Source organism: Prionailurus viverrinus, chromosome B3 (genome assembly GCF_022837055.1).
Source record: "Prionailurus viverrinus isolate Anna chromosome B3, UM_Priviv_1.0, whole genome shotgun sequence".
NCBI classification, from domain to species: Eukaryota; Metazoa; Chordata; class Mammalia; order Carnivora; family Felidae; genus Prionailurus; species Prionailurus viverrinus.
Window position 1 is genome coordinate 58,285,318 of NC_062566.1, and position 26,304 is coordinate 58,311,621.

At 36.6% G+C, this 26,304-nt stretch overlaps 1 protein-coding gene across 1 annotated transcript in view; it reads right to left on the reverse strand.

The window, feature by feature from the left end:
- The window catches only part of BUB1B (BUB1 mitotic checkpoint serine/threonine kinase B), a 51,699-nt gene that overhangs the window by 10,756 nt on the left and 14,639 nt on the right, over positions 1–26,304 (reverse strand). The window contains exons 5-15 of the mRNA XM_047864027.1: positions 25,373–25,569; positions 16,913–17,082; positions 15,575–15,789; positions 15,311–15,402; positions 11,347–11,576; positions 9,420–9,532; positions 8,780–8,895; positions 8,177–8,226; positions 6,030–6,090; positions 5,786–5,891; positions 573–847 (exon numbers count right to left, since the gene is read on the reverse strand). Coding sequence (XP_047719983.1) covers positions 573–847; positions 5,786–5,891; positions 6,030–6,090; positions 8,177–8,226; positions 8,780–8,895; positions 9,420–9,532; positions 11,347–11,576; positions 15,311–15,402; positions 15,575–15,789; positions 16,913–17,082; positions 25,373–25,569 — 1,625 coding nt within the window. The remainder of the gene's footprint in view (positions 1–572; positions 848–5,785; positions 5,892–6,029; positions 6,091–8,176; positions 8,227–8,779; positions 8,896–9,419; positions 9,533–11,346; positions 11,577–15,310; positions 15,403–15,574; positions 15,790–16,912; positions 17,083–25,372; positions 25,570–26,304) is intronic.

The window sequence follows — 26,304 nt, forward strand, 5'->3', positions numbered from 1 at the left end:
TGTATCCAGCTATTCCACTACTATTTTTTTTAAATTTTTAAATGTTTATTAATTTTTTTGAGACACAGAGCATGAGTGGGGGAGGGGCAGAGAGAGAGGGAGACACACAATCTGAAGCAGGCTCCAGGCTCTGAGCTGTCAGCACAGAGCCTGGCTTGGGGCTTGAACTCGTGAAACAGGAGAGATCATGACCTGAGCCAAAGACGGCTGCTTAACCGACTGAGCCACCCAGGTGTACCATATTCTACCATTATTTAAAACTTGATTTTAAAGGCAAAACAAAATCTCTCCCCAACAGGTACACTTTGCCAAGTTCCCTCAAAGACACCATAATCCTCCCGGGCCTCTCAGTCTCATAACCATCACAATTTACTTCTTCTGACCCTCATATTCAAATCAGTTATTAAATCCCATGGACACTTTCTCATGGGGAGTCCTACTGTTGTGTAAAGCAAGCACTCAGCACAGTACCTGGCAGGTAGTAAGAGTTTGATAAATGATCACTATCACTGACAAACACACACAGAATAAAAGATCACTCAAACAATCTCGTTTGTGCAACCTACTATCACCTGAGCTTCTTGATGCTGAGACTTGGATTATAGATGATGCCACAAGCGGTCTGCTGGTCCTCAGAGATCTTCACATCTAGATCCTCCTCCTGCAGCAGTCTCTCAGGATCAGAAGGGAGATCTTTCAAGGACATTATCTCATGAAAAGGAGTAGACACAAATCGAGCTGCTCTGGCAAAGTCGCAAGTGTCTTCTGGGTTAGGGCATATAGTTACATTCCTAAAACCCGTGATAATAGCATCCTCACTCAAGGGCTCAATTCCTGTAAATTCATCCTGAAATAAAAACCACATAAAGTTTAGCTGAAATATTTCAATCAGCATATGGAGCAATCATTGTTTTTACTTAGCGAGATACACATTAGATAAGTGATTTTCAACATAGGGTACAGAAGTAGCATATCACAATCTCTAGGAAAGACGATTTTAAAAACCACATCATAACATCTGAGGAAAAAGGTTTTGTATCATGAAAACAGCAAACTACACATTACCAAAAAAATACACTGAAGATTCTCCACACAAAACAAAAATATTGGACAATGTTTTTTCCCCAACCAATTTCACCTAAGAACTAGAGGAATAATACTTTTCTCCTGACTTTGGCTTAGAAAATGTTCTGATAATCCACTATCCTCCTACCTTTTAAGTCTTCTATGCCAAATGTTGAATTTTAATTTATTTCCTCAGGATAATTCATGGTCATAGTAGAAAATATGGAAAACAAAGCATAAAGTATAAAAAATGAAAATATTTAAAATATTCCTTTGCCTTTAAAAGTAATACATGTAGTGGCACCTGGATGACTCAGTCAGTTAAGCCTCCGACTCTTGGTTTGGGTTCAGGTCATGATCTTACAGTTCGTGAGGTCAAGCCCTGAGTCAGGCTTTGCGCTGTCACTGCAGAGCCTACTTGGGATTCTCTCTCTCTCTCTCTCTCCCTCTGCCCCTCCCCCACTTGCTCACTCTCAAAATAAATAAACTTTATGAATAAAAGTAATACATGTATATGGTTTAAAAAATCAACTAGTTTAAAAGGATATATAGTGAAAAGGTCACCCTCCCTCACTTGACCCCCACACCTCCACTCCAATTACTACTCCCCAGATGCAACTGTTGTTACCATATACATCTGGTAGGTTACGTGCATAAGCATATTCTATACATTTAAAAAAGGAGTTTTACATAAGAGATTCTCAAATACAGAGAACAAACTGAGGGCTGATGGGGACAGGGGTGTGGGGGGGCAGGGAAAATGGGTGACAGGGATCGAGGAGGGCACTTGTTGGGATGAGCACCGGGTGTTGTATGTAAGTGATGTTTAACGGGACTCTATTCCCAAAGCCAAAAGCACACTGTATACACTGTATGTTAGCTAACTTGACAATAAATTATATAAAACAAACAAACAAACAAACATAAATAAATAAATAAGGGGTTTTAGGGGCACCTGGCTGGCTCAGTTCATGGAGCATGAAACTCCTGGTCTCAGGGTCATGAGTTTGAACCCCACGTTGGGCATGGAGCCTACTTAAATAAATTAAAAAGGGGTTCCATAGCAAGTGAAATTATAGCATATATGTTAGTATGTACTATTCTTTCTCATTATACTTTTAGCCTATTTTCTGTGCTATTAAAAAGTCTTTAAAAACATGAGAGTCACACTGTGGGTCTATCAGAAGTTAACTAACTTTTTTAGGTTATTCCCATTTTTTACTATTATAAAAAAAACTACTTTAAATATCCCTGTACATTTAAATCTTTAGGAATATCTTAGTTTTCTGGGGAATAATTCCTAAAAGTAGAATTATCAGGTCAAAAAGGCTGTAAGTAGTAAGATTCTTTACACATATTGCCAAGCTGCCTTCAGGGACACTGTATCACTTTATATAACATTTACCTGCAGTATATAAGAGTGCCTATTTCATTTAACTATGAATACTAGATATTAATTTTCTAGATCGTTATGAATTTGACATACACTTTGAATTTCTTTTTTTTTTTTTTTTCAACGTTTATTCATTTTTGGGACAGAGAGAGACAGAGCATGAACGGGGGAGGGGCAGAGAGAGAGGGAGACACAGAATCGGAAACAGGCTCCAGGCTCTGAGCCATCAGCCCAGAGCCCGACGCGGGGCTCGAACTCCCGGACCGCGAGATCGTGACCTGGCTGAAGTCGGACGCTTAACCGACTGCGCCACCCAGGCGCCCCGCACACTTTGAATTTCTGACTCAATGTTAGTAACAGAGGTGAGAGGTATATCTAGACGAAACAATAAATGCAGCTAAAATATTTTAAGATCAAAGCAAGATAGAGGTCTATGGTCTAGGAATATATTTTATGCAAATACTACTTATATGCCCTATTAGTTTAGACATTTTAAATAGAAGTGTTTTCTTAGGGGAGAAATTCTGGTAGGCATCTTTTTTTTTGTTTTTTTTTTTAATTTAAATTCAAGTTAGTGAACATACAGTGTAGTCTAGTCTTGTTTTCAGCAGAACCCAATGATTCATCTCTTATATACGACACCCAGTGCTCATCCCCAAAAGCGCCCTCCTTAATGCCCATCTCCCCTTTAGCCCATCCCCCCCACCCACCTCCTGTTGGTAGGCACCTATTAACAAAATTCAAGGAAAAGGCTTAAGACAAAAAAATACTAAAACTGACTCCTTTAATAATTCAGTCCATCCCTGAGCACCTGAACCTAGAACCATGGTCTCCAAATCCAGCCGACCTATTCACTGTGTTGTCTGGTGTGTTTCCAGGACACAGTACGTGATGCATCGATCTCCTACATCATTTTCTTTTCATTGCAGTCAGCGGACTAACAGAACTGTTTGGGAAAGTATTTAAAATAAACAAAAATCCCTGCTTGGGCTTTATCCCCGGAAACTCCAATTCAGTACAGATGGAAAGGGGTCTCACCACCTTTAGCCATAAGCAACTGCCTAGACTTTTCTGGGTTGCTGGACATGTTCTGTATCTTAATCCGGGTAGAGACTGCATGGATGTTCACACATGTAAAAATTCATCTAGCTGTATAATTGATATTTGTGCAGTTTATTGGATATAAAATATACCTCAATAAGTAAGTAAATAAAAAGAAAAACATGTTTAAAAAAGAAAAACATGTTTACCCTGAGGGATTCATTCTTTAGGATATAGAGAACAAATGCTTTAAATCAGAGCTACTGATCACATCTCCCCTTAAAAGTCTTCAGAGAAAACAATCAGTTCTCTTCAACCTCAAGACAAGTTTCCAGATGCTGATTTGAAGAGAGGGATGATTTGCTTCCCTAGAACTTTAATGAAAATGTCAATGACAAAGGTTCTTTGACTTGAATTCTAAGCAGGGTCTTTGTACCCTAAGGATTATCATGTCACTAGTCCATAGTACTTAAAATAAAACATTACTAAAGAAAAATGGTCCACATAACTTCAAATGTCACAAAAAGCATCTTATATAAAAAGAACAAAGATCCTTTGCTATGTTGGTTTAAAAAAATGCTAAAGGCTTTTCTTTTTTTTTTTTTTTTTTTTTTAGAGTTTCCTTGATTACTTTTTCTTTTTTATTTATTTATTTATTTATTTATTTATTTGGATATTGTACTTTTTTTTTTTTTTTTTTTATGAAATTTATTGACAAATTGGTTTCCATACAACACCCAGTGCTCATCCCAAAAGGTGCCCTCCTCAATACCCATCACCCACCCTCCCCTCCCTCCCACCCTCCATCAACCCTCAGTTCTCGGTTTTTAACAGTCTCTTATGCTTTGGCTGTCTCCCACTCTAACCTCTTTTTTTTTTTTTTTTTTCCTTCCCCTCCCCCATGGGTTCCTGGTAAGTTTCTCAGGATCCACATAAGAGTGAAACCATATGGTATCTGTCTTTCTCTGTATGGCTTATTTCACTTAGCATCACACTCTCCAGTTCCACCCACGTTGCTACAAAAGGCCATATTTCATTTTTTCTCATTGCCACGTAATATTCCATTGTGTATATAAACCACAATTTCTTTATCCATTCATCAGTTGATGGACATAAAGGCTTTTCAAAGACAGTGATTTTTCTCCCCACTTGAAAAAAGTGAGATATAATTTACATACCAAAAAATTCATACCCTTTAAAGTATGTATTCCATGGTATTTAATATGTTCACAAGGTTGTGCAACCATCACCACTATCTAACTCCAGAACATTTTCAGCACCCCAAAGAGAAGCCCCGTACCCACTGGCAGTCACTCTCCAGCCCCCTCTTTCTAACTCTCTGGAAATCCCTAACCTATTTTCTGTCTTTATGGATTTGCCCATTCTGGACATTTCATACAAATGGAATCATACAATATGTGGTCTTTGTGTTTGACTTCATTCACTGAGCAAAGTGCTTTCTTCCCTTTTTTTTTTTAAGTTTATTTATTTTGAGAGAGAGAGTGTGTGTGCAGGCACAGATGTGAGCAGGGAAGGGGCAGAGAGGGAAGGAGAGACAGAGAATCCCAAGCAGATTGCACACTGTCAGCCCAACTTGGGGCTTATTCCTATGAACTGTGAGATCATGACCCACAAACCATGAAGTCAAGAGTCAGACACTTAACCAACTGAGCCATCCAGGTGACCCAGCAAAGTGTTTTCAAGGTTCATCTGTATCATAAGATTTATCCGTATGGCATTTCTTTTTATGGTTGAATAGTACTCCATTGTATGGGTGTACATTTTGTTTATGCATTAGTTGATGGACACTGCACTGTTTGTACTTTTTGGCTACTATAAATAATGTTGCTATGAACATTCATGTACAAGTTTTTTTAATGTAAATATGTTTTTAATTCTCTTGGATATATACCTAGGAGAGAATTGCTGGGTCATACATATGGTAACTGTTTAACATTTTAAGGAACTGCCAAGCTGTTTTCCAAAGTGGGTGTACCATTTTATATTCCTACCAGCATTGTATGAGGGTTCTCATTCCTCCACATCCTCACCAACACTTATTATTTTCTGTCTTTGATTAGAGCCTTCATTGCTATAGATCACAGCATGTGATATAGTATCTCACTGTGGTTTTGATTTGCATTCTCCAATGACTAATGATGTTAAGTGTCTGTTCATATGCTTAAATTTTAAGCCAGTGATTTTAATTTTAACCCTAACTTTGTGAGAATTGAATGAAACAATTCACTAGTCTGTTTATATTAACTTAGGAATATTGTTCCTTACACAAACATCTGGAGGCACATCTTCGTTCGAGTTGATGCTTTCTGAAGTTTTGAGAATTGCAAGGGGTCTTCGCTGGGCTAAAACCCGTGGGGGATCTGCAGGAGGACTAGAAAAAGACATTTAACAATTTAATTTACCCCATTTAACAATTAATTTTTCTGCTAAATAGGTAAGAATAACCCCCTAATTCATTCTCATTTATAATAACAGAAGACTTTTAAGTGTCAAACAAAAAGCTTCAAACCTGTTATTTTTTTTTTCTGAAAGAAGAAACTCATCAAAAATGGAGAAAGGTAGACTGGGACCTAAAGAGAAAGAGAATAGATTTATACTCTTAAGAGTAAACACCTATTGTTTAAGACAACTAGGTCAATTAATATTTCGTGCTATTTGGAAGCAGAAAGGTAATCTTTTTTTTTTTTTTAATTTTTTTTTTCAACGTTTTTTTTATTTATTTTTGGGACAGGGAGAGACAGAGCATGAACGGGGGAGGGGCAGAGAGAGAGGGAGACACAGAATCGGAAACAGGCTCCAGGCTCCGAGCCATCTGCCCAGAGCCTGACACGGGGCTCGAACTCACGGACCGCGAGATCGTGACCTGGCTGAAGTCGGACGCTTAACCGACTGCGCCACCCAGGCGCCCCAGGTAATCTTTTATAATGAACAATTTCAAACATATAAAAGTTGAGATCATTTAAAAACAATTATCTAAACATGGCTGATTGTGTTTCAACTTTATTCACTACCACTACCTCCTAAACCCAACCTCACTCTGGATTATTTTATTTTATTAAAAAAAAAAAATTTTAATTTTTGTTCATTTTTGAGAGAGAGAGAGAGAGAGAGAGAGAGAGAGAGAGAGAGAACAAGCATAAGCAGGGGAGGGGCAGAGAGAGAGAGGGAGACAAAGAGAATCTGAAGCAGCTCCAGGCTCCAAGATGTCAGCACAGAGCCCAACGTGGAGCTTGAACCCATGGACCGTGAGATCATGACCTGAGATGAAGCTGGCCGCTCAACCGACTGAGTCACCCAGGTGCCCCTGCTCTGGATTATTTTATTTTATTTATTATTATTATTTTTTTAAACACTAGGGCTAATTTATTTATTTTTTAAAATTTTCTTAATGTTTATTTTTGAGAGAGTATGAGTGTCAGGGTGGGGGGGCAGAGAGCAAGGGAGACAGAGGATCCGAAGTGGGATTTGCGCTGACAGCAGAAAGCCCGATGTGGGGCTTGAACCCACGAACTGAGATCATGACCTGAGCTGAAGTCGGACACTTAACCGACTGAGCCACCAAGGCGCCCCTGCTCTGTATTATTTTAAAGCAAATCCAAGATATCACATCATTTCATCTGTAAATATTTCAATATATATTTCTAAAAGAGAGAGGATCTTTCAAAAGGGAATAATCTCAAAATATACCTATAGGATTAAATATTTCTGAGTGTCATATATCCAGTCAGAAGATTCACATTTTAACAAAATTGTTTAGAAAGTTGGGACTGGGAATGCAAAGTGAGATTTATATACTATGGTTGAAATGCCTGTTTTAAAATTTTTTATTTTATTTTAGAGAGAGAGGGAGAGTACTCATGAGTGGGGAGAGGGGCAAAGGGGGAGAGAGAGAATCCCAAGCAAGCAGGCTCTGCACTGTCAGTGTGGAACCCAAGGCGGGGCTCAAACTCATCAACTTTGAGATCATGACCTGAGCTGAAATCGAGTTGGATGCTTAAGGAACCGAGCCACCCAGGCACCCCTTAAATGCCTCTTAAAACACTTTGATTCTATAGGGTTTGTTGGTTGTTTTAGTAATTTTTTGTTCAACTACAATGTTTGCTCTATAATGCTGGATATTTCGTCAATTACATCCCCTTAAGTTGTTTAACATGTTCCTCCAGGTTTTGTATTTCCTACAAACTGGTGGTTAAAATTAGGGGTTCAATCTGATTCTTTTTTTTTTAAACTACTTATAGGTGGATATTTACCTTTCACAACTTTTAAAGTATTTTTAAGTGAAAAGAGAACAAATGTGAATATAAAATAGCTTTAGTTTTAAACTTTTTTTTCCTTTCTTCCAAAAAACTACTTTCTTGGCTGCTGGATCCTACTGATAGCTCAGTATACACTAGCTAAGGTGGAAGATTATTTGGTAGTTAATATAAATTTAAATTTACATTTAAACATTTCAAAGCATTGAGGAATCTTACAAAAACAAAAAACACTCTCTTAAATGTCTATCCTATCCTAAATCATATGCTTATAACTGAATTCCATGGTTCCCTCTGTTTTCTTACAATTCCCTTTACCATAATTAAGAAAAATATATACTACATATTACATAATGTGTTTGTTATCACCAAGTTTTTCATGAGGTTATCAAATACAACTCACCTTTAGAATGAGGTTGCTCTGGCCAAATGTTTTCTGCAAGTGAAGTCTCCCTGGAAAGAAACTTGTTTTAAAACATGTGCTAAGTACCCACAGAAAGAATTATCTTAAAAGTCCAAGAGAGGTTTTCATCAAATATAATCCTCACTCTACGATAAAGGTAATATTCTGGCACTGTCTATCCAAATTCTTTAAGAAGATAAAATCTTCAGTCATTAAAAATGTTATACAAGTATATTTGACAATGGATATCATAACATTAACAGTGTAAGTCGATTACAAAATGGTAAACTCTCATTTTCATCAAACAAAACAAAAACAGAACACAGAAGGATATACTTATGTTAATAGCAGTAATCTCTTAGTGGTAGAAATGGGTGGTTTTATCTTTTAAAAATTATATTTTATTGTTTAAGAAACATACTATTTTTTTAATGGAAAAAAGTCTGTACTCTGTTTTCCTTCATCAGCATCAGAGCTTGTGTTGTGACAAAGACTTGCAAAAGTTACGTCTTGATAGTATAAAAGACTTCAAGTCACTAGAGTCAAAGATTGGTTCTAAATGGCCTCCTATAAGCATTATCCAATCCGCCAATGCGGTCCTACCTGGTACAAGAGTTTACTGGACAAACAGAATTGGATAGAGCCATTCCTGGTATTTCCTGAGACTCTGATGCAATTTGCAGTTCAGCTGTTTCCTTCGTAGGCATCTTTTCTTCTTGCTATTTGCATTAAACACACAAAATCAATGTGTCTCTCCTACCTACAAAATTCTACCTATTTTCAAGCGTTAGCTCCGAAATTAGGTTTACCATACTCTTCCCCTAGATATCCACTAACCATATACAATATCTATGCTATAAAACTTCTTTCCAATAATTTACGTTCCTAGTATAAACTGGTTCTGTTTTACTCAACTGGGCAGCGCCAAGATTTACTAAATTTCTTTGGGTAACCCCATTCAGGGGAACATGACTAGAACAAAAAGCTAAAGGTCAGAAACTACAAAATAATAGTTTAGAGTGTAACTAAGAAGTCAATAAATTGTCACTTCTAGTGACACAATTTCCATTTGCAGTCTTCATCTGTTATATTACTTTCCTGATGGACTTAATTGCTACTAATAGCTATGAAACTACCAGAAACTGAATGGATTTGGGAGGACTTTTACCTTCTATGCTTTTATATTGTTTAAATTTGTTTCAATAAGCATAGTTTTCTATATTAAAAAAAAAAGAGAAATGACCTGATCACCCGTTCTTTCTTGCTGAGTAGTTTGAATTTCTTTTAGCTTCTTTTCCATCTCTTCAATCTGTTTCTGCATTTCTGCTCTCTTCTCTGCACTGGTCAGTAGCTCAGCTAGAAAGGGTAAGGTTGGCTGATGCATTATTCCTCATAGCAATTTATTGTCAAAAACTGTCTTCGGAGCTCATGGCCTCAACAAACATACTAATATTACAGATAATAATAATATAGATGGAACAAAGTCCTCTAATTGAGGTCTAGGTCTCTGTTCATTCATTTACTTAGTCAATAAAAACCAGAATATTTGTGATGTGCCAAACACAACTCTGAGCATTTATATTTCAGTGGTGCATAATACAAAGTCCTTGGTCATGTGACACTAACATCCAACCTGAGGGGACACACACACACACACACACACACACACACACACACAAATTAACAAGAAAATCAGTGTTAAAAATAAAATGAAATAGGTGATGTGAGAATGTGTGACTGAGTAGGGGGATGGAAGTCAGGAGCTACTTAAGACCGGTAAGCAGGGAAGGGACACCTGGGTGGTTCAGTCAGTTAAGCATCAGACTTTGGCTCAGGTCCTGATCTCGCAGTTCACTAGTTCAAGCTCCATGTAGGGCTCTGTGTGGACAGCTCAGAGCCTAGAGCCTGCTTCGGATTTTGTGTCTCCCCCTCTCTCTGCTCCTCCCCGGCTTGTGCTCTCTCTTTCTCTCTCTCAAAAATAAATAAACATTAGAAAAAAAAAACAAAACAGTAAGCAGGGAAGATCATTTTAATATTATAAAATGCTCATCTGCTATGAGCAAAATGGACTATAGTAAGGCCAGAATGAGCGCAGAAAGTCTAGTTGCAGTAGTCTACCCAAAAGATGGTGGTTTGGGGATGCCTGGGTGGCGCAGTCGGTTAAGCGCCGACTTCAGCCAGGTCACGATCTCGCAGTGCGTGAGTTCGAGCCCCGCGTCAGGCTCTGGGCTGATGGCTCAGAGCCTGGAGCCTGTTTCCGATTCTGTGTCTCCCTCTCTCTCTGCCCCTCCCCCGTTCATGCTCTGTCTCTCTCTGTCCCAAAAATAAATAAACGTTGAAAATAAAAAAAAATTAAAAAAAAAAAAAAAGATGGTGGTTTGGATTAATAATGAGAATGGTAAAAAAATAAAAATAAAAAAATAATGAGAATGGTGATAAAGAAAAGATGTGGGAATATTTTGGTGGTAAAGTTGATAGGCTTACCCATTAGATGTCGGGGAATGGTACGGAAAGAGGGATCAGAGATGACTTCTGGTTTTTTTTGGCCTCAACCATCTGGGTGCATGGTGTTGCCTTTTACTAAAATGGGGATGCCTATGGTATGTGTATACACATACTGTGTGTACACATGCTGGGGTGTAGTTTGTGGCAGAAATCAGTAATTCTGTTCTATGTTGAGATTAAAATGTCTATTAGAATAGCCAATGGATACAAGCAACTAAATAGGAGTCTAGAGTTCAGGTGAAATGTCAGGGATGGAGATATAAATTTGAGAGTCCATGGCTTATAAACAGTATTTAATACATTACTTAGTGATACCTGTAGAAAGAAAGGATAACTGGAATATTCAAAGACTCTATCCTGGGCCTCAAGAAGAGGTCTCTGATGAGAAGAATAGCAGTAAAGGAAACTGAGAGGGAATACACACCAAGGAAAAAGCCAAGAGAAGCATTTCATAAAGAAGAAGTTCATCAACTGTGTCAAATGAAGGCAAAAGGTCAATAAATAAAGATCAAGACTGAGAAATGGCCACTGGACTTAGCAAAAAAAAAAAAAAAAGGTTTCTGGTTATCATGATCAGAGCTGCTTCACTCGAATAGAGGGAATGCTTGAGAAAATAATGGGCAGTTAAGAAGAAATTCTTCTGTGAACTACATTAATACACATACCTTCCCTTCGCTCTTTTAATTTCTTCCGGAAAACTTCAGCACGGATCTCTTCAAAGGAGAACTCCCCTACTCCTGCATAAATCTTCTCCTTACAATACATCATCTTCTCTTTCTTCTCCTGAGACTCTTGCTGATGGCTTTGAACTCTTTGCAGAAGATCTCCTTCTTCCTTTCCAGGTTTTCTTGTGCTTAGAATGTGGTTTATACTGGGTTCAATTTTACATGGTGTCCTAAGGAAGCAAAATAATTATTATTCACCATACAGATCAAATGAATTATTTCTTTTATGTCTTGACAGAACATAGAAACGATGTCAATGGCACTATGTATAATTGATTTCAAAAAATAAAAACAAAGAAGATTGAGGAAAAAGGCTAAAAAATAATTCACAAAGGTCATCAACAATTATGTTCTGAGTACTACAATGTTATGATGAGGCAGGAAATTAACCATAAGGGTAATCAAATAGGTTATATACCTTATAGGTGAAAATAAATGTGAATATCATATCTTAATCAAACCCAATGAATGAGGGATATCTGGGTGGCTCAGTCAGTTGAGCGTCTAACTCTTGATTTCAGTTCAGGTCATGATCTCATGGTTCATGGGGTTGAGCCCTGCATCTGGCTCTGTGCACTGTGAGTGCAGAGTCTGCTTGGGATTCTTTCTCCCCCTCTCTCTCTGCCCCTTTGCTGCTAGCAGGCATGCACTCTCTCTCTCACAAAATAACTTAAAAAAAAAACAAAAAACAAAACTTAAAACAAAATAAACTTAAAAAAAAACCCAAATGAAAGAAAGTTAACCTCTACATTACAGCCCATTTTCTACTGTTTCACACCAAAAACAGTTAGTTAGGAATACAGCATTTAGGGAATTAATAATGTGAAGTTCAAGGTTCTCAGCTGAGGGGGAGAAAATGAGCGTACTAATATAGGTTTGAAAAGAATGAAGCATAAAGTACTTCACACAAAATGGGGCAGACGTTCTCAATTCTGGCTATGGATCAGAATCACTTATATACCTTTTATTTCCTTATATGCCTTTTTACAACTAAAGATATCTGGTCCCTACACCAGATCCACTAAATCAGAACCTTTAATGCTAGGGTCCAGGCATCTACATACTTAAAACGCTTCCTCAACTTGTTCAATCTGATAAAGGACATCTACAAAAACCCCACACAAACATCATACTTAATAATGAAAGACTGAATGCTTCTCCCTTAAGATCAGGAACAAGATAAGAAGGTCCATTCTTGCCACTTCTATTCAAAACTGTACTGGAAGTTCTAGCCAGGGCAATTAGGTAAAAAAAAAAAAAGAAAGAAAGAAAGCAGAGAGAAAGAAAGAGAGAAAGAAAGAAAGAAAGAAAGAAAGAAAGAAAAAAAAGGAAAGAAAGAAGGCATCCAAATGGGATAAGAAGTAAAATGGTCTCTACTTACAGATAACATGATCTTACATATAGAAAATCCTAAGAATCTATCATAAAAATTATTAAAGCTAATAATGAGTTCACCAAAGAAGCAGGATATAAAATTAATATATAAAAATCAATTGTATTTTATACAATGAACAATCTGAAAGTGAAATTAAGAGAACATTTGTATTTACAATAGCACCAAAAGAATGAAATATTTCAGAATAATTTTTAAAAAAGAAATGTGACTAGACACCAAAGAAAATACACAGATGGCAAGCAAGCACATAAAAGATGCTCAATCATATATTATCAGGGAATTACAAATTAAAACAATAATGAGATACCACAACATATCTATTAGAATGGTTAAAATCTAAAATACTGACAACACCGAATGCTGACAAGGATGTGGAGGATTAGGAACTATCATACCATTGCTGGTATGAATGAATGCAAAATGGTACAGCCACTTTGGAAGATAGTTTGGCACTTTCTTACAAAGATAAACTTAGTCTTAAAATCGAATCCAGCTATATGAGTTGAAAATTTATGTCTATATAAAACTCTGCACTAAGGTATTTATAGTAACTTTATTCATAATTGCCAAAATTGGAAGCAAGCAAGATGTCCTCCCATAAATGGATAAATATCCATACAATGGAATATCATTCAGCACTAAAAATAAATGAGCTATTATGCCACAAAAAGACATGAAGAAACCTTAAATTCATATTACTGAGAAAAGCCAGTCTGGAAAGCTTACATACTGTTTTTTTTTTTCCAACTATAAGACTTCTGGGAAAAGGCAGAACTATAAAGACAATTTATTTTTTTAATTTTTTTAAATTTAATTTAATTTAATTTTTTTATAACTTAAAAAAAAAAAATTTTTTTTTAACGTTTATTTATTTTTGAGACAGAGAGAGACAGAGCATGAACAGGGGAGGGGCAGAGAGAGAGGGAGACACAGAATCTGAAACAGGCTCCAGGCTCTGAGCTGTCAGCACAGAGCCCGACGTGGGGCTCGAACTCACGGACCGTGAGATCATGACCTGAGCCGAAGTCAGACGCTTAACCGACCAAGCCACCCAGGCGCCCCTAATTTTATTTTTTTAACGTTTATTTATTTTTGAGACAGAGAGAGACAGAGCATGAACGGGGGAGGGGCAGAGAGAGAGGGAGACACAGAATCAGAAGCAGGCTCCAGGCTCTGAGCCATCAGCCCAGAGCCTGACGAGGGTTTAGAACTCACGGACCTCGAGATCGTGACCTGAGTTGAAGTCGGACGCTTAACCGACTGAGCCACCCAGGCGCCCCTATAAAGACTATTTAAAGATCAGTGATTGCCAGGGAGTTGAGGGAGGGATAAATGAACTACTGGAATGCAGGGAAGTTTTAGGGCAGTGAAACTACTTATGTGACACTGTAATGATGGACACATGAAAAACTCATAGAACTGTAGAACACACTGGAGTACTAATAAACTATAAACTTTAGTTAATAATATATCAATATTGGTGCGTCAATTACAACAAATGAATCACACTGATGCAAGATGTTAATAGGCAGAATTGTGTGCAGGGTTGAGGAGGAAGTACATGGGAATGCTGTACAATTTTTCTATAAATCTAAGCTTAAAAAATAACATCTACTCATTTTTTTAAAAAGTGTAAAACTTCGGGGCACCTGGGTGGTTCAGTCAGTTGAGAGTCCAATTTCAGCTCAGGTCATGATCTCGCAGTTTGTGAGTTCAAGCCCCACAATTGGGCTTGCTGCTGTCAGCACAGAGCCCACTTTGGATCCTCTGTCCCCTCTCTCTGCCCCTCTCCCATGTGTGCTGTCTCAAAAATAAATAAACATTTAAAAAATTTAAAAAAATAATTTAAAAAAGGGTAAAATTTTATTCTGAAAACTATGAAACACTGTTGAAAGAAATGAAAGAAGATATAAATAAGAGATATACCATGTCCATGGATCTGAAGATTTAATATTATTAAGATGGCAATATTCATTAAATTGATCTACAGATTCAGAACACAATCTATATCACAATCCCAGCTGGCTATTTTGCAGAAATTACCAAGATGATCCTAAAATTCAAATGGAATTGCAAAGGGACCAGAATGGTCAAAACAATCTTTAAAAATAAATAAATAAATAAGGGGGAGCCTGGGTGGCTCGCTCAGTCGGTTAAGTGCTGGACTTCGGGTCAGGTCATGATCTCACAGTTCGTGGGTTTTGAGCCCCACGTCGGGCTCTGGGATGCCAGCTCAGAGCCTGGAGACTGTTTTGGATTCTGTATCTCCCTCTCTCTCTGTCCCTCCCCCGCTTGCTCTCTTCTCTCTCTCTCTCTCTCTCTCTCTCTCTCTCTCTCTCTCTCTCAAAAATAAATAAATAAACATTAAAAAAAAAAAGAAGAAAGAAAACAAAATGTGTCTGGTTACTTTCATCTCCACAAAGAAGGAAATCCCCTTGGGAACCAAGATAGGTGTCCCTGCTCACTGTTAATAATTTCCACCTCAAAATGTCTGGAAATCAAACTCACATAACTGGCTGTTGTGCAGTTTCTTCAACATATGGAGTAAAACTGGGAAGCAGAGAAGGTACTGCTGTCACAGAAGCCGTACTGCCACGAGTCTGGCGATGCAGAAGAAAATGAAAATTACCATAGTGTTCCATTCTAACACAATATATGCAGACCATGCCTAATTATTCAAGAGGAATTAAAAGAGATGCTGAAACTACTTCTCTACTCAAAATGTGAAGTCTGTGTTATGTGTGCAAATACACTGGATCCAAAAGTCCTTACCCTGTATTCCAAAGGCCTGCCTGTGTTCCATGGGCCTGCTTGCAGCTCGTTCTCCTTGGCCCTGGACACAGGGCGTGCTATCCACGGCTGAGCTGTAGGCTTAGACAACTCTGCTCTAGAGGCTTCATCAGCATTTTCATCAAAAATAGTAACTCTGGAATTACTTTGCATCTGTTGAGGAACTGGATTTTGGAGTCCTCTGTTCTGGTTTGGAGCTAGGAGAAAAACATTAAAACTTTAAGTAAAATCTTTAATTATCAATCTAGATGCCAGATAAAGCATACCCAATCATTCCTCAAATCAAGGAGATTACTTCTACTACCATAGAAACAAAGAGATTTTTTTAAATAATAATATTTTAAAACCTTAAATGAATCGAATTACTAACTTTTGAATCCATTCTGTTTGTTACTTATTCTGTCCCTCCTTTCCCTCACTTCCAATCTTTTATTTATAGATATTTTAAAAAATTCTACCTCTTCCTTCAGTCACCATTCTAACATTGTCTAGTTTTCTCAGAGATTAACCTAACCTAAATTGTCATTTTTCAATTTAAAATTTTTCTCTCAATGCAAATAAGCTGCAATGTGCTGAATCTAGAGAAGACAAATTAGCCCATTTATTAGTGGTGCTCTCTGTTATGGGTTTCTTTATTACAACCAAGCTTCAGTATGATCTGGATGAAATATTCTTTAGGTCTATATACTCCCTATACACTAATTCTAGGATACATTTTGAATAATGGTAAGTTAATACCAGGAAAGGAGCTAGAGATTTTTCAAAATTCTGGTCTATAGGTCTAACTGCTATAAATGTAGTAAAAGCTTATTGCTCTCTATACTTTCTGCCCAATTTTGCTGTAAATCTAAAACTTCCCTAAACGTAGTGAATTAAAAAAAAAAAAAAAAAAAAAAAAAAAAAAAAAAAAAAGCCCATGGTTAATCATCTTTACGTGCACAAAGCAGAGTCTAATTTCTGGCCCCCAAAAAGCTTGAAGACCATATTAACACATTCTCTGAGGCTTTGGTTTTATGTAAGTTTAATTTGACAATACTAGCTATATTATTGAATATCTTCTTTCAACTAACAACTCAAGTTCAGAAACTCTTGATGCTTCCTATATATTAGGTTTTTCTTAATTAAGACACAAAATTGCTGACATGTTTTGGTTTTACTGCATACTGTAATCTCAGCTCTCTGAAGACTTCCTTCTTTTTGCTACCTAGTATTCAGAAAACTAGGACAGTATCCACATATATATTTATACGTTATCTCTTTACATAATTAGCCCACCACCCGAGACTAAGAGCTTCCCATAATAACACTTAACAAACTTACCCTTGAGAGCACCTCCTACACGGCTGATTGGAGCTCTAGCTGTCTTTTTCCCTTTGCTTTTTAGTTCAGCCAGTGTGCTTCGTTGTGGTACAGAAGATCCAAATACTTCCTCTTCCTCTTCTTTCTCAAGTGCCAACACAGTTTGCCGAGACACTCGAGCTTGAAATTGTCTAAAGTAAGAGAATGGACAATTAACTCTTGGGGACATGAACACTACTCACAGAATCAAACATCTAACTTGTTAAAACAAGGGAGAAGAAATATAGAGGAATAGCCCACAGAAAATGTTTATTATGTCAGAAATAAAGAAAGCTACCTTGAAATCAGAGAGAAGGTTTGGAATAAAATGGTTTAGCCTCCCCTTTAAATGTCCAAGTTTGACCAATTAGCATACTCTGAAGCGCACCATTAGGTTGATCTGAGGATCAGAGCAGGGTGACTAGGAGTAAAGAATTTATTAAAATCAGAGTTCCCCATCAACATTTTATTACAAAGCTTACACTTACAAATTATTGCAAGTGTAAATGAACACCCATATACTCCTCACTCACCTAGATTCACCAACTGTTAACATCTTGCCACATCTATTTTGTCACTGTCTATGTCTCTTTCTCTCTCTATGCACACTCTCCCCTCTATACCATTTTTTCCTAAACCATATCAAATGAAGATGTATCCCACATGACATTTTACTTTAGCAAAGCTGGCAGAAGTTTGAAGATTAAACTTCCTGTCCTGCTGCCAAAGCCTTAAGTATTATCAAAAGAGTTTAAAAAGAAAAAATAAAAAAACAAAAAATATAGAATAAACTGAGAGTACTGGCCAAAATGGAGTAAGGCCATGGTAGCCTCTCTCTCACTGGGTAGAATTTAAAACGCTAAACAAACTACAAAAAAAGCAACTGAGGCTTCTGCAAAGTAAACAAAAGCAAGTGGACTGTAGAGAGGAGTCAAACTTGAAGAAACAACCCACACAGGGTTGTTTCCTGTTTTTTTTTTTTTCTTCTTCTTTTTTCTCTTGTGGTTTAAAATTGTTGCCATGATGGTGTGGGAAGCTAAAACCTCATCTTTCTGGCCAGAATACTTGGAAAAGGGGACTCTGCGGGCCAATGAATGTGGGAGAGATATTAGAGAGGATGAACTCAAGAAGGGGATCTCCTAATTCTCTACATGAATTGGCACAAGCCCTGGACTCAGTTCTGAGCTATGTATGCACAGGGCAGGCCCCAAGCAGCACAGAAAAGGCTTTGAGGACTGAACTATGATATAAACCATGACCCAAGTCCTAGACTAACCCCTGAGCAGCCTACACATGGGATAGACCCAAAGGTCTTGAAAACTGAACAATGGAACCACTATCTACATAAGAAAGAACTTAGGATATCTGAAGGTTGGTTGCCTTCTAAGACAAAAGTATCAACGTTCTCCAGAGAATATCAATCAACAGAACTCAGAGTCTAATAACATAGTATCAGGATCAATGTCCAGGATATAATCCAAAATTACCTGACAGACCAAGAACCAGTAAAATGTGATCAATTCTCAAAGGAAAAGGCAAGCAACACATATCAATATCAAGATAACCTAGGTGCTGGGAATTTTCACATAGAGATTTAAAAGCAGTTATTATAACAATTCTCCATGAGATAAAGGTAAAAATATTTGAAAGGAATAAAAAAAACAGAAGTTCTCAGCAGAGACACAGAAACTATAAAAAAGAATCAAATGGAGAATTTAGACCTGAAAAACACATTATGTGAAATAAAAAAATTACTGGATGGACTCAATATCAGACTGGAGATGGCTGAGGAAAGAGTAAATGAACCTGAAGACAAATCAATAAAAACTAGCCACTCTGAAGAACAGAAAGAAAAAAGGTTAAAAAATTAAAAACTAAAACAACAAAAAAGACAGCTTTAGGGACCTATGGAACAATATCAAAAGGTCTAATATATGTGTGATTGAAGTCCCAGAAAAAGAGATATAGTAAGTACAGAAAAAACATTTTTAAAGAAGGGCTAAAAGTTTTTAAAATTTTGTAAAAGGCATACATTTATAAATTCAAAAAGCTCAGTAAACCCCAAATGGATTAAATGCAAGGGTAATCACACCTAGACACACCATAATCAAATTTCTGAATAATAATGTTAAAAGCAAAAATCTTAAATGCACCCAGAGAAAATCAACACAACACATATAGAGAAGGAACCAATCAAATGACCACAGATTTCTCATCAGAAATCATGCAGTCCAGAAGACAGTGCAACAACATCTTTAAAATACCAAAAGAAAAGAACTGTTGACCCAGAATTCTACATCCATTGAAAATATCCTTTAGGAATTAAAATGAAATGAAGACATTCTTAGATGAAGAAAAACTAAGGGAATTTATTGGCCATAGGCTCACTCTAAATGAATGGCCAAACATCTTTGGGCTAAAGAGAAATTATACTAGAGGAGAACTTGGGGCTTCAGGAACGAAGAAAGAGAAATGATACATACAAAAGACCATTTTCCTCCTAAGTTCTTTAAAATATGTAAGGCTGTTGAAAGCAAAAATTATAACATTGTCTAGTGGGGTTTTCAGTGTATTTAGATGTAATAATACATATGACAAGCATATCAAAAAAGTAGGGAAGATAAAGGGACCTATATGGTTATAAAGCTTCTATATTTTACTTGAAGTGGTAATATATTACCTCTGAGCAGACTATTAGAGGTTACGCATGTTTATAATATACCCTGGAGCCACCACTAAAAAATAGTAACAGACAAAAAAGCCAATAAAATAAATTAAAATGAAATATTAAAAAATATTCAGACAATCCAAAAGAAGGCAGGAAATGGGCAATAGAGGAAGGAATAAAAGAGAACAAATTGGAAACAAATAATAAAATAATAGATCTAAATCCAACAAAATTAATAATTAAAGTAAATGTTCTAAACACACCATTTAAAAACAGACACTGTGACAGCTGAGAAACAAGACTCAACTATTTGCTGTGTATAAGAAACCCACTTTAAATAAAAAGACATAGGTAAGATAAAAATTAAAGAAAATCCATACAAAAGCCTGTATCATGAATGTTTGCAGGAGTATTTCACAAAAGCCAAAAAATGGAAACTATCTAAATGCTCATTAATGAATGAATGGATAAACAAAGTCTGGTCTATCCACAGAATGACATATTACTGAGCAATAAAAAGGAATAAAATATTAATATAGAATACAACTATGTTCATCAATGATGAATATACTGGGATGAACCTTCAAAAGATTAGGCTAAGTGAAAGAAGCCAGTCACAAAAGACTACATAATGCAGGATTCCATTTATGTGCAATGCCTAGAATAGGCAAACCTAGAGACAGAAAGCAGGTAAGTGGTTGCCTGGAAGTGGGTGAGAGGGAATAGGGAGTGACTGCAAATGAGTATGGGGTTCATGTTGGGGTGTTAAAAATGTTCTAAAATTAGATTGTGGTGATGGTCACACAACTCTAAAACTGTTAAAAAAAAAAAAAAAAAGAAAAGAAAGAGAAATGATATATAAACAAAAGAAAGCCAGAGTAGCTATATTAATATCAGACCAAGAAGACTTCAAAGTGTATATAACCAAGGATAAAGATACTGTAGTTATTATATCATGATAAAGGGATCAATTCTAAATATGTATCCTAGGGCGCCTGGGTGGCGCAGTTGGTTAAGCGTCTGACTTCAGCCAGGTCATGATCTCACGGTCTGTGAGTTCGAGCCCCGCGTTGGGCTCTGGGCTGATGGCTCAGAGCCTGGAGCCTGTTTCCGATTCTGTGTCTCCCTCTCTCTCTGCCCCTCCCCCATTCATGCTCTGTCTCTCTCTGTCCCAAAAATAAATAAAAAACGTTGAAAAAAAAATAAAAAAAAAAAAAATATGTATCCTTCAGAACTTCAAAATATATAAAGCAAAAAAATGGGACTTAAAGAAGAGACAAATTCACAATAAAAGGGAATTCAAAATTCTTCTCCGAGTAACTGATAGAATAAGTAGAAAATCAGCAAGGAAACAGAAGACCACAACAGACCTAAATAACATTTAAAAAACATTACATTGCCAAACAGCACAAAACACATATTTTTCAAGTGTCCATGGAATATTCACCAATGACAGACCATATTCTGGGCCATACGACAAAACTTAATAAATTTAAAAAAAACTGAAAACATACAAATTACGTTCTCTAACCATAATGGAATTAAACTAGAAATCAGTAACAGAGAGACATCTGAAAAATCTCTGAATATTTCTTAATTAAATTTATATACTTTTAAATAACCCACAGGTCAAAGGGACAACATAAGGGAAATCAGAAATTTTTGAGCTGAGTGAAAATAAAAATATAGTATTGTATCAAAATTTGTGGGGGATAGCTAAAGCAGTGCTTGAAAAGAAATTTTTTATATTAGAAAAGAAAGATCTAGATCAGTTGATCTAACTTGTCACCTTATACTAGAAAAAGAGCAAGTTAAACTCAAAGAAAGCACAAAGAAGGAAATAATAAAGAGGAGAAATTAATAAAAATAAGAAGAGAAAGCTAATTGAGAAAAAGCAATAAAACCAAAGCTGGTTCTCTAAAAAGATCAATAAAATCGATAAACTTCTAGCCAGACTAGGAGAAAAAGGAGAAGACACAATTACCAATATCAGGAATGAAAGAGGGGAGGTCACTACATAACCTACAGGCATTAAAAGGAAAATAAAGGAATACTATAAACAACGCTATGCTCATAAACTCATAGATGAAATGAATCAATTCCTCAAACACAAATACTACCATGGGGTGCCTGGGTGGCTCAGTCGGTTAAGCATGCCACTTCGTCTCAGGTCACAATCCATTTGAGAGTTTGAGCCCCCCACATCAGGCTCTGCACTGCTCTCTGCCCCTCCCCCCCCAAAACCACTTTCAAAGCTTACTCAAAGAAATCAAAGATCTAAATAAAAGGAGAACTATACCAAATTCATGCTCAATGCTAATCAAAATCCCAGAAAGCGGATTCTAAAATTTGTACAGAAAGTCAAAGGAACTCTAGTTATTTATTTATTTAAAAAAAAAATTTTTTTTTTTTTCAACGTTTATTTATTTTTGGGACAGAGAGAGACAGAGCATGAACAGGGGAGGGGCAGAGAGAGAGGGAGACACAGAATCGGAAACAGGCTCCAGGCTCTGAGCCATCAGCCCAGAGCCTGACGCGGGGCTCGAACTCACAGACCGCGAGATCGTGACCTGGCTGAAGTCGGACGCTTAACCGACTGCGCCACCCAGGCGCCCCTAAAAAAAATTTTTTTTAATGTTTATTTATTTTTGAGAGAGAGAGAGAGACAGAGCATAAGCAGGGGAGGGGCAGAGAGAGAGGGAGACACAGAATCCAAAGCAGGCTCCAGGCCCTGAGCTTTCAGCACAGAGCCCGACACAGGGCTCGAATTCACAAACCATGAGATCATGACCTGAGCCAAAGTCCTATGCTCAACAGACTGAGCCACCCAGGCGCCCCTAGGAACTCTAGTTAAAAAGAAGCTAAAAGAAGAATAAAGTTGGAGGTCTCCTGTTATTTGATTTCTAGACTTACAAATAAAGCTACAGTAATCTAGATACTGTGATATACACTAATGAATACATAGATCAAAAGAACAAAATAGAGAAATGGAAATAACTGCACAAGTATAATTTTTTAATGTCAAATATAAGTTTTTTAAATGTTTACTTATTTGAGAGAGAGCGCGCACATGCATGCACACTGGAGCACAAGCACAAGCAGGGAAGGGGCAGAGGGAAAGAGAGAATCGCAAGCAGGCTCTGCACTGCCAGCGCAGAGCGCTATGTAGGGCTCCATCCCACAAACAGTGAAATCATGACCCTAGCCAAAGTGGAACATTTAACCGGCTGAGCCACCCAGGCACCCCTCAAATATGATTACGACACAGGTGCAAAGTCAATTCAATGGAGAAAGTCTTTTCAACAAGGGGCACAAGAACAAATGGAGGCTCATATGCAAAAAAAGAATCTTGATCAATACCTTATACAAAAATTAACTCAAAATGGATCAGAGATCTATATGTAAAAAGTAAAACTATAAGAATTTCAAGATGAAAATAAACTATGGGACTACATCAAAATAAAAAGCTTTTGCACAGCAAAGGAAACCATCAAAAAACAAAAAGGCAACCTATTGAATGGGAGAAGATATTTGCAAATGACATCTCCAATAAAGGGTTAATATCCAAAATATATACAAAAATTTATAGAACTCAATACCAAAAAAACAAACATTCTGATTTTAAAATGGGCATAGGACCTGAACATTTTTCCAAAGATATATAGATGGCCAACAGACACATGGAAAGACGGTCAACATCACTCAGCATCAGAAAAAATGCAAATCAGGGGTGCCTGGGTGGCTCAGTTGGTTAAGCGTCTGACTTCGGCTGAGGGCATGATCTCACGGTTCGTGAGTTCGAGCCACGAGCCTGCTCTGTGCTGACAGCTCAGAGCCTGAAGCCTGCTTCAGACTCTGTCTATGTCTCTGTCTCTCTCTCTGCCCTTCCTCCGCTCATGCTCTCTCAAAAATAAATAGACAAAAAAAAAAAAAAAAGAAAAATGCAAATCAAAACCACAATGAGATATCACCTGACACTTGTCAGAATGGCCAAATTCAAAAAGACAAGAAATAAAAGTGTTGATGACAATGTGGAGAAAAAGGAACCCTTCCACACTGTTGGTGGGAATGTAAATAAGTATAGCCACTGTGGAAAACAGTATGGAGGTTCCTCAAAAAATTAACCACAAAAATGCCATACAGTCCCAATAATTTCACTTCTGGGTGTTTATTTACCCAAAGGAAATGAAAATATTAATTCGAAAGGATATATGCACACCTATGTTTATTGCAGCATTATTTACAATAGCCAAGATATAGAAGGCAACCTAAATGTCTATTGATAGACAAATAGATAAGGAAGGTATATATATATATATATATATATATATATATGTATATATATATAGATAAGGTAAGATATATATATATATCTTATATATATATGTATATATGTATATATAGATAGATAAGGTAAGATATATATATACCTTCCTTATCTATTTGTCTATCAATAGACATTTAGGTTGCCTTCTATATCTTGGCTATTGTAAATAATGCTGCAATATATATACATACACATATATATATATACACACACACACATATATATATATACATATATATACACATATATATGCATAATGGATTGCACAGCCATAAAAAAGCATGATGGTGCCACTGATACAACATGGATGGACCTACAGCCTATTATGCTAAGTGATCTAAGTCAGACTGAGAAAGAGAAATACCGTAGGATTCCACTCATGTGGAATCTAAAAGAAAAAAAAAAGAACAATCAAACAAATAGCAGAATCAGACCTATAAATACAGAGAACAAACTGATGGCTGCCAGAGGAGGGAGTTGGGGGAAAGGGGGAAATGGGTGAGAGGGAGACACAGGCTTCCAGTTATGTAATGAATAAGTCATGGGAATAAAAGGTACAGCATAAGAAATACAGTCAATACTATTATAATGGCTTTGTATGGAGAGCTACAGTAACTATACTTGCAGTGAGCACAGCATAAGGTATAAATTTGTCCTATGTTATACACCTGAAACTAATGTAACATTATGTATCAACTATATTCAAATAAAAAAAAATTTTTTTAAACTTCAAGATGAAAACTTAGGAGAAAATCTTTGCAACTTTTTGCTAAACAGAGCTCTCAGACATACCAAGAGCATGATCCATACAAAAAAATAATTTCTTTTCTTTTCTTTTCTTTTAAATAATTGATTTTAGAATTCTCCGAAATTAAAAACTTTTGTTCTATAAAACACCGTTAAGAAAAAACATAGTCAACAGTTAATCTGGGAGAAAAGATTTACAAGTCACATATCTAACAAAAGACTGGTATTCAGACTATACATATAAAATCCATCTTTAAAGTAGAACCAATTTAATAACTGAAATGCATTATGCTAAATGAAAGCAGACACACTCAAAACGCCACACATACTATATGATGCAATGTATATGACATCATGGAAAAGGCAAAACTACTGGGCCGGAAAACAGATCAGTGGTTACCAGGGATTGGGAGTGAGCCTAAGTGTTGAACTACAAAGGGAGAGCATAAAGAAATTCTACGGAGCAATGGAACTATTGGATATTTTGGTCAGTAATGGTTACATGTCCCTATTCAATTGTGAAAACTATACACCAAACAAATTGTACTATATGTTAAATAAAAAATATTTAAATAGATCTTTTAAAAAATTAAATAGTAACTAAGTAAACTTGCCATGGGGAGCATTTTATTCAGATGCAAAAACAACTATTTATATTTATTAGTTTTAAAGAGTAAAGACAAGCTCCAGAGAAGTTTACCGGTGCTGTGACTGCAGTCGTTCCAGTGGCTCAGCCTTCTGTTGAATCCCTTCCTGAAATATCTTATCTGCTTTCTTAAAGTTTTCTCTAGCTTCATATTCTTCAGCCCATGAGATATAGAACTGAGCAAGTGAAACACCAATCCCTTGGTTGTGTAAGTAACTGTACATATCCAGAGGCTCATTGCATAAATGCCCCTGTAACAAATTAAAAGCATTAACAGTTAACCAATTTCTATTCATTTACTGTCTATTATCTGCTAAAAAAAATCACTGGCATTACTATATGTAGTTTCTGCATTGAAAAAATATGTATTTGTTATAATATAACGTTATAAGGGCTATACTGGGAAGACCTAAAAAGTAGACAGAAAAGATTAATTTGTAAGAAAAAAGGATGAGAAGACTTCAAGAAGGTATGACATTTGAGTGTGGCCCTCAAGGAGGAATAGACTTATATCTGGTAGAAAATGGCAATGGAAAGGCATTCCAGACAGAGAAAATAGTATAAGCAAAGACAGAGAAGACTAAAAGTTTGTGGGGATCAGACAAGACAGGAGTTTGGGGAAAAAAAGGTGTGACAGGTCTTAAATGTCAAGCTAATCGATTTTAAATTTACCTGATACCCAACGCATGTGTGTTCCGGTGGGAGAACTATAAGCAAAGGAATGATATGGTCAAATCTGCATTTTACAAGCGATCTTTTAAGACCAGCTATAATGTAGACAATTCTAGTAGTAAGAAGGTGGGGGAACATGTCAATAAAAATCCTGTACCATTAACAGTTTGGCATATTTTCTTCAGTCTTTTTTTCCCTTAAGGAAAAAAAAGGAACATATATCATTTTAAATAGCATAAAAGGATTTTTATCATTTATAAAGTTTTAATCATAAGGAAATTTTCATTCCACTTAGCAGTTCAGGGTTCATTTTT